Source organism: Rhopalosiphum padi, chromosome 3, assembly GCF_020882245.1.
Source record: "Rhopalosiphum padi isolate XX-2018 chromosome 3, ASM2088224v1, whole genome shotgun sequence".
Classification (NCBI taxonomy): domain Eukaryota; kingdom Metazoa; phylum Arthropoda; class Insecta; order Hemiptera; family Aphididae; genus Rhopalosiphum; species Rhopalosiphum padi.
In genome coordinates this window covers 32,078,091-32,086,965 of record NC_083599.1, presented here as the reverse complement: position 1 = coordinate 32,086,965, position 8,875 = coordinate 32,078,091, and the positions used below count along the sequence as shown (strand labels likewise).

Sequence of the window (8,875 nt, the reverse complement as noted above, 5' to 3'; positions counted from 1 at the left end):
AAGTTAATAATAGTAAATTAGAATCATTTTCTTAATATAGTGGTCAAGGTTTCAAGAGATTAACTTGAGAATTGAGTGTTTTATAAACAGTTAAAAAAATGAATTTTTAATATTCGTAAAAATTATCATACAAAATCATGTTTTATAGTGTTTATAAAGCATCAGCTTAAATGAAAAGTATGCAAATTATTAATTTTAAATTAGAATCATTTTCTTAATATAGTGGTCCAGGTTTCAAGAGATTAACATGAGAATTGTGTGTTTTATAAACAGTTAAAAAAATGAATTTTTAATATACGTCAAAATTATCATATAAAATCATGTTTTATAGCATTATTGAAGTATCAGCTTAAATGAAATGTATGCTAATTATTAATTTTAAATTAGAATCATTTTCTTAATAAAGTGGTCCAGGTTTCAAGAGATTAACATGAGAATTGTGTGTTTTATAAACAGTTAAAAAAATGAATTTTTAATATTCGTCAAAATAATCATATAAAAACATGTTGACGCGGCCCCGCGCAAACACCGTTTGAATTCGAACGGCATTTGCGCGGATAGTCTCGCCGTAAGCTCTCTCTCAACCACAAGTTGACGACGGACGACGCCGACGCGCGACGATCCGCGTCGGAGCGTCGGACCCGCCGCGACCGTGAACCGGCCCTAGACAAAACCAGTCATTTCCACCGCACCGTACGCGACAGACCTTTTTTGCGCCGTACCGTGCCCACCTGCATTACATACCCTCATATCTCCCTATTTTGTTTTTTTTTCACTTTGGTGTGTTTTTTTTTGTTTTCTGCCACAATAATAAAAACCACTTTTTTTTTCAACCCCAAACTGACTTGTGTTATTTATTCATCTTTCCCCCGTGCTCCTCCCGTGTGCCGTTCAACCACCATCCGACGCTACCTCACCATCACACCGTGACAACCGTAGGTACGCGTCAAATTGGCTCCCCGAACTGGAATCACCGGTAAGTGAAATATATTATTCTTACCACTAACTACCACCACCAACACCCCATTTTGCGACTCGCAAAACGTATCCCGACACCACACGACAAAAACGTGGTTTGCGAGCTATAACGGAAAAACCGGCGTTACGTAACATAACCATAAAGAACGTAACGATAGCCGCGCCGCCTGATTTACGGACGCACCGACTTCACCGCGCGCGACACCGCAAACACACGGGGAATAGGATTGGTAGGACCGCTAGAGCGCGATAAGGTATACACACCGCCGCCAGCACCACCACCCGCCCAGCGTCATCACAAAACCGGACCGCCGCCGCCGCCGATACCAGCGCCGCCGCCGCCGTCCCGAACCAAAATAGTCGACAGGAATACGCACACACGCGCAGCCGCGACACCACAATCCGGAAACCGGTTATTGTGATCACCCCGCACACACAACACCAACGGTCAACGACCCACTGACCTACATACGTACGCAAATAGATTTGCCGATACGCGGTCAACACGGATCGGAAGAACGCGATACCCGCTTCCAACGATATCACCGACACTTGTATATTTTCCTTGAACATAACACCGGACAAACTACCGGACGTCATGGCAGGAAAATATATGAATGAGTTGACCGCTGCGGAGCTACGGTACGAATGTGGCCAACGCGGGCTAACGGAAGGAGGCGCGAAAGACGCACTCGAAATCCGTTTAGCTCAATACTTTGCGGATATGGGTATACAGGCAAATTCCGTCCGGTTTCAGCCCACGAATACTACTGGGCCAACCGGACTCGACTCGGACGTAAGCCAGGCATACGACGCCGGGCAACCCGAGCCGAGCACGGGCGGCCGTATACCCACCCAAGAGCCGTTGGATACGTCACGCCCCACACACGCACTACCCCCATCACCATATACCACACAAAATGCCACGGACCTCGTACAGGCAGTCCAGGGTATAACACAAGAGGTGCGGCAGTCGGCGGAAAGCGCGCCGCACAGGCACAGCTTGGAAGCCCGACTAGCCATGCTCGAAGACTGCATGGCCCGCTTCAGCGAAGACCAACGCCGGATAGCGGAGACAATGCGTCGCCTAGAGATGGGTATGTCGCGCCCGACACCGGATCCACAACCGGAGGTCTCCGCACCGACCCGCCCTCAACGCGCAATGTCATCGGGGCAACACCGGAACATACCGGAGTCGCCGCCGACCGATAACGCGCACCACCACACACACATACACGCAGCGAACAGCACGGAATACGGAGCGAGGGGTCCCGCGGCACGCGATTCACCGGCCGTGGGCGACCACCGCGCAGACCGCTCCGTGCACTTCGATAACGCGTCGTATACACCCCACACCACCGCCCACCCGCATACCTATATGACACAATCATCACTGATACCGTATGACGATGTACGCACAGTGAGATACTCACTGCCGGAGTTCCACGGAACGACACCCGAGGACCCGGTACGGTTTATACATAAGGTCGAAGCGACCTTATATAGAACGCATATAGATAGGACGGGCTGGACAAACATTATCGAACCTCAGCTAAAGGGTGCAGCCAGTACCTGGTGGAACACCGTCAGGATACTGGACTACACCTGGGACGAATTCCGTGCGGACTTTTTACAAAAGTTCAACAACATGGACATTCAGTCCCGGCTGCAGACGGAGATAGTGTCCGTCCGGCAATCACCAACACAGTCGCTTACGGAGTTTTTCACAACAAAAAACCAACTCGCGCGCCGCATCAACAACGGGCAAGTCCCGGTGCTAGCTGAACCACAGCTAGTACATACGATAGTCGGATTAACGCACAGTGAGTACCGTACGCATATACGACTGCAACGCCCCAACACATTTGCGGACCTCCGACAAATCGCGGCGATTATGGACACACCAGATCACCCGCCCACACAAGCGTTAACGAAACCGGAACGCGACAGAGGCGGACAGTCACGCGCTCCGCGACCACCACACACACCGCGAACACGGGACGGTACGGCCGGAAGGCCGCTACCGCGCGACCCGTGCCGGTACTGTGGAGGGCCGCACTGGAACAGTGACTGCCCCGCGAACGCGCCGGCTTCGGGAAACGCCAGGTGAGTCGGCGGACAGTTGTCCGCACCGCCGCCTCTCCTACACACACACACTCACACACGCCATCAACACCAGCCTTCGGCATTATCGACGGGGATATAACCATCGAACGCGCATCGACACGCTCGGCGTTTTCACATATATCACCCGTCCACACACCTGAAATTTCTCCAAGTAGTAGGTCATCATCACCACTCACCACGACCCCCACTACGAAATTTACACGTGCACCATCGGAATGTATACGTAGCACAGAGGTAACCGAAACGGAGGCCATGGTAATGGCGGTGCAAACCGCCACCATGGACTCCGAAATCGCGGTTAAGAACCAGTTATCCCGCTACTACACACACCCGATGTCGAATAGTGGTAAACGAACATGCCCCGACAAAATTCCGACCCCAGCGGTCGAGCTCGAATTTAGGTCAGGCTTCGTAACAGCACTACTCGACTCACAAGCACAAAAATCATATGTAAGCCCGAACATTGCACACACACATGGCACACCACAACACGGACAACCCACCCACGTACGAATGGCGGACGGACACACCACAGTAACAAGTGGTACCGCCACATTCGAAGCCAGAATAGGAGACCTTACGGTCACTTTCACCGCAGCCATTCTGGAAAATTTATACTGCGACATGCTCCTAGGACACGACTTCCTGGTAACCAACGAAGTCACCTGGGACTACACCACGAGCACTATACACTTAGGTTCACATAGGAGAACAACGGCGTGCTGGAAGGGCCGGACCACCACACACCGCCCTACACCAGACACCGATAATCTGTTAATACACGGTGACCCACACACACGCGCGAAAATCACCGACGTAATTCGCAACTACCCGGACGTTTTCAGCGGTAGAGTAGGTCGCACCAGATTAATCGAACACGACATTCTCCTTAAAAACCAAACACCAATAGCGCTCAAACCATACCCCTATCCACACACAAAACAGGCCACAATAGACAACATGATACGGGATATGGAACAACAGGGACTCGTAGAACAAAGCACCTCCCCGTGGGCCGCACCCGTCGTCTTAGCTAAAAAGAAAGACGGTTCGCCCCGACTGTGCATAGACTATAGACGGCTCAATGATGTCACTGAGTCCGACGCTTACCCGATGCCGGACCTCAATACTTTGATTCGTCAAATGCGAGGTGCCAAAATTTTCAGCATTTTGGACCTTAAGTCTGGATACTGGCAAGTACCACTTAACCAGAATGCTCGAAAATACACGGCATTCCGGACGAGTCGGGGTCTATATCAGTTTCGAGTACTTCCCTTCGGCCTCAAAAACAGCCCCATGACCTTTGTACGACTAATGAACGAAGTTTTGAGGGGGTATCTGGACGACTTCGTACGTGTCTACCTTGACGACATAGTGGTGTTTTCGAACACCACAGACGAACACCAGTGCCACCTAGACAAAGTTTTGGAACGTCTACAGAGACACGGGCTGACATGCAACACCGAGAAATGCAGTTTCGGAGCAACCGAAATCTCATTTCTCGGACACCTAGTCACCTCCGACGGCATAGACAAACAACCGGAGAAACTAGATTGCATTATGAACTTCCCCACACCCACCAAAATAAGGGACCTACGGAAATTCCTGGGCGTCTGCAACTGGTACAGCCAGTTTGTTGACAACTACGCGGACACCATAGCACCCCTAACGGATAGGCTCAAACAAGGGACTAAGTGGTCGTGGACCGAAACGGAACAGGCGGCATTTATGAAAATAAAACGCGCACTGTACGATTCGCCAAAACTGTCGACACCAGATTACGGAAAACCGTTCTGCCTACAAACCGATGCTAGCGAAATAGGAGCAGGTGCCGTTCTTTTCCAACGGGGTGACAGACCTGAGGAAAGACGGATAATCGCCTACGCGAGCAAAAAGTTTAGTGACACGCAGACTAGGTACGCCGCGGTCGAACGCGAGTGCCTCGCGATAATCTGGGCGACCGACAAGTTTAGACCTTACTTAGAAGCCCGTCACTTTGACCTATTCACAGACAACTCCGCCCTCACTTGGCTCCACCGAGCCAAAAACACCAACTCCAAGTTGACCAGGTGGGCACTACAGCTGGCCAACCTGGATTTCAAAACCACACACGTGCCCGGCGTACAAAACGAAGCGCCGGACATGCTGTCACGCAACCCAGCCCCAGGACCCCCCGTAGACGAGGATCACCTCGAGGAACGGCTAGTAGGAGTACCCATCACCCAAATCACCACCACTACTAGCACGCCGGCCGACAACCTGTTCGCCACTACGGACCCGGGCAACACCATCAGCGAGCCCACCATAACACACGCTACGCTCGTGACGTGGCAGTCCAATGACCCCGACACACGTGACATAATTGACAACGGTACACCGGACACGCCGGCGCGCAATACCAGGCAAGCCGCGGAAAAAAAGAACAAATACGTTCTTACCGACGGCCTCCTGCGAATAAATTTGCGCGACCACACACCCGTCATTATACCACGACAAAAAATACAGAACGTGATTTGGACATACCACGATCACGTCCTAGCAAACCACCCAGGCTGGAAAGAAACATACAGGGCGATAAAACAGCGCTTTTACTGGAAAGGTCAAAAGAACGACATCCGACTGTATGTCAAGTCTTGTCACATATGCGCGTGCACCAAACCCCTAAACGCGCGCGCAGATGACCCAATGACCGCCAGAACACCCCGCCACCCCTGGGAGGTAATCAGCATAGACCTCATGGGCCCCTACCCGCGCACGAGTAGGGGAAAACAATATTTACTGGTTGCCACGGATATGTTTAGTAGGTGGACCGAGGCATACCCCCTAGGTACAGCCACTACAAAAACAATAACCGAAACGCTCGAAAGAGAATTTTTTTCACGTTACGGTTACCCCCGTGTGTGCCTAAGCGACAACGGCCCCCAGTTCGTAGCAAACGATATGCGCAACGCGATCGAACGGTGGGGAGCCGAGGGCTGGACAACTCCGGTATATCACCCGAGGGCCAACCCCGTCGAACGGCGCAACCAGGACATAAAAAAAGGTCTACGCGCTTTACTCACCAACGGTAACCATAACACATGGGACACCAAAATTCCCCCTATACTATTTTCGATCAGGAATAGACGCAACGTCCAAACAGGATACCCCCCCTCGGTACTCGTCCTCGGCAGAGAGGGCAAACGACCGGGTGATTGGGCACTGAGTAGGACAACTGCCGACCCGATCGAACACATAAATAGGGAGAGGGTAAAGCGTGAGAAAGACGTACTGGACATACCACCGGTAACAGGTGGCCAGACGCAACCCACATATAAAACAGGTGACGTCGTTTACTACAAAGCGCATCACCTGTCAAAAGCGCACGACAAATTTCACGCCGGTTTCGCACCAAAATGGTGGGGACCGGTAAGACTACACAAACGCGTAGGAAAAGGTGTATTCCTCACGGACCAACAACCACCGCGCAAAATTCACGTGTCATGTCTGAAACGCGCGCCAACCACAACACACCCACACCCCAACACCACCACAAAACAATAACGGCAGGTAACGCTAATTATTGGTTATTTTATTTTGTTTTCATCATCCACAAACAGTCGACAACAGCACAAGGATGAACACAAAGCCACAGTCAACAGCAACCACCCCCCTACAGCAAGCCGCAGAACTGCTGGAACGCACCCAGCAGTTATTGAAGGTAGCTACCGCGGAGGCAGCCGCCCATGCGACTACGGCAGCACGGGTGCGCCGGATGTCCACGGCAGAGCTACGCCGGGACCCGGTACTGTGGGCAGCCTACACCCGCGGGTGGGACGACCGCACGTCGGTCTTCCGCAAGGCGACCGACGTGGGTCCGACACCCGCGGTGACCGACAGGTCCCGGAGCCCTAGACGGCACGTACAGCCGGCTGGCACACCGCGACCGCCCCCGATGCCGCAGTCCGCACGGCTGATCCGCCCACCCCCGCAACCACTCATGGCAGCACCGGTCCCACGACCGAGGACATCGACGAAACCGCCCGCGCCGACCACAGATGAGGCTAAAACGGCAAAGCCGAAAACGGTAACGCCGATGTCGTCGCGGCAGCGCCGGAGCATCGCAAGGAAGCGGAAATTTGTGGACAAGAAGAAGCCTGCCGACCCCACCTCCTCTCAGCAATTCCGCCTGGAGAAACCGGCGTCCACAACCCCAGAACCGGCAACATGTCCAAGGTCACTGGAGGCGACCGACAAACCTGTCCCCGAGACCGAGGCACCGGAGGTAGTAATACCTACCGGACAAGCCGAGGCCACGGAGCAGCCAGCCACCGACTCCCCAAAACCGGCCGATATGGAAATATCGCCGGATGAGGAGGCGGAGCTGCTGTGCGACATGGATGTCGGTCCACCAGACGACGTGGACATGGAAACCGTGTTCCAGAACTAACCCCGCCACCACGACGCCACCACAACAGGACTAGACAGGCCGGAGTGAGACCGCTGCACCCAGCCGGAATACCCCTCCTCCGGAACCTATCTACCCCAACCACCCAACCACCCACACAGCCACCCACACAACCACCCACACAGCCACCCACACAACCACCCACACAGCCACCGGATGCGGCCGGACAACCGCCGTCACTGGTGGTTTGGGGGGGGGAGTATGACGCGGCCCCCGCGCAAACACCGTTTGAATTCGAACGGCATTTGCGCGGATAGTCTCGCCGTAAGCTCTCTCTCAACCACAAGTTGACGACGGACGACGCCGACGCGCGACGATCCGCGTCGGAGCGTCGGACCCGCCGCGACCGTGAACCGGCCCTAGACAAAACCAGTCATTTCCACCGCACCGTACGCGACAGACCTTTTTTGCGCCGTACCGTGCCCACCTGCATTACATACCCTCATATCTCCCTATTTTGTTTTTTTTTCACTTTGGTGTGTTTTTTTTTGTTTTCTGCCACAATAATAAAAACCACTTTTTTTTTCAACCCCAAACTGACTTGTGTTATTTATTCATCTTTCCCCCGTGCTCCTCCCGTGTGCCGTTCAACCACCATCCGACGCTACCTCACCATCACACCGTGACAACCGTAGGTACGCGTCAATGTTGTATAGTGTTTATGAAGTATCAGCTTATATGATATATATGGAAGTTTTTAATGGTAAATTAGAATCATTTTCTTAATATAGTGGTCCAGGTTTCAAGAGAATAACATGAGAATTGTGTGTCTTAAACAGTTAAAAAAATGAATTTTTAATATTCGTCAAAATAATCATATAAAAACATGTTTTATAGCATTATTGAAGTATCAGCTTAAATGAAATGTATGCTAGTTTTTAATGGTTAATTAGAATCATTTTCTTAATAAAGTGGTCCAGGTTTCAAGAGATTAACATGAGAATTGTGTGTTTTATAAACAGTTAAAAAAATGAATTTTTAATATTCGTCAAAATAATCATATAAAAACATGTTTTATAGTGTTTATAAAGCATCAGCTTAAATGAAATATATGCAAATTATTAATTTTAAATTAGAATCATTTTCTTAATATAGTGGTCCAGGTTTCAAGAGATTAACATGAGAATCGTGTGTTTTATAAACAGTTAAAAAAATGAATTTTTAATATTCGTCAAAATAATCATATAAAAACATGTTGTATAGTGTTTATGAAGTATCAGCTTATATGATATATATGGAAGTTTTTAATGGTAAATTAGAATCATTTTCTTAATATAGTGGTCCAGGTTTCAAGAGATTAACATGAGAATTGTGTGTTTTATA

General features: G+C 50.7%; 1 protein-coding gene across 1 annotated transcript; it reads left to right on the top strand.

Moving 5' to 3' along the window:
* Window positions 1-513: 513 nt before the first annotated feature.
* Window positions 514-8,191, top strand: LOC132926771 (proteoglycan 4-like). Its single transcript, XM_060991165.1, has 2 exons — window positions 514-976; window positions 6,705-8,191. Exon 2 carries the CDS (start codon window positions 6,722-6,724, stop codon window positions 7,532-7,534), a length of 813 nt encoding a protein of 270 aa, XP_060847148.1. The 5' UTR covers window positions 514-976; window positions 6,705-6,721; the 3' UTR covers window positions 7,535-8,191.
* Window positions 8,192-8,875: the final 684 nt, after the last annotated feature.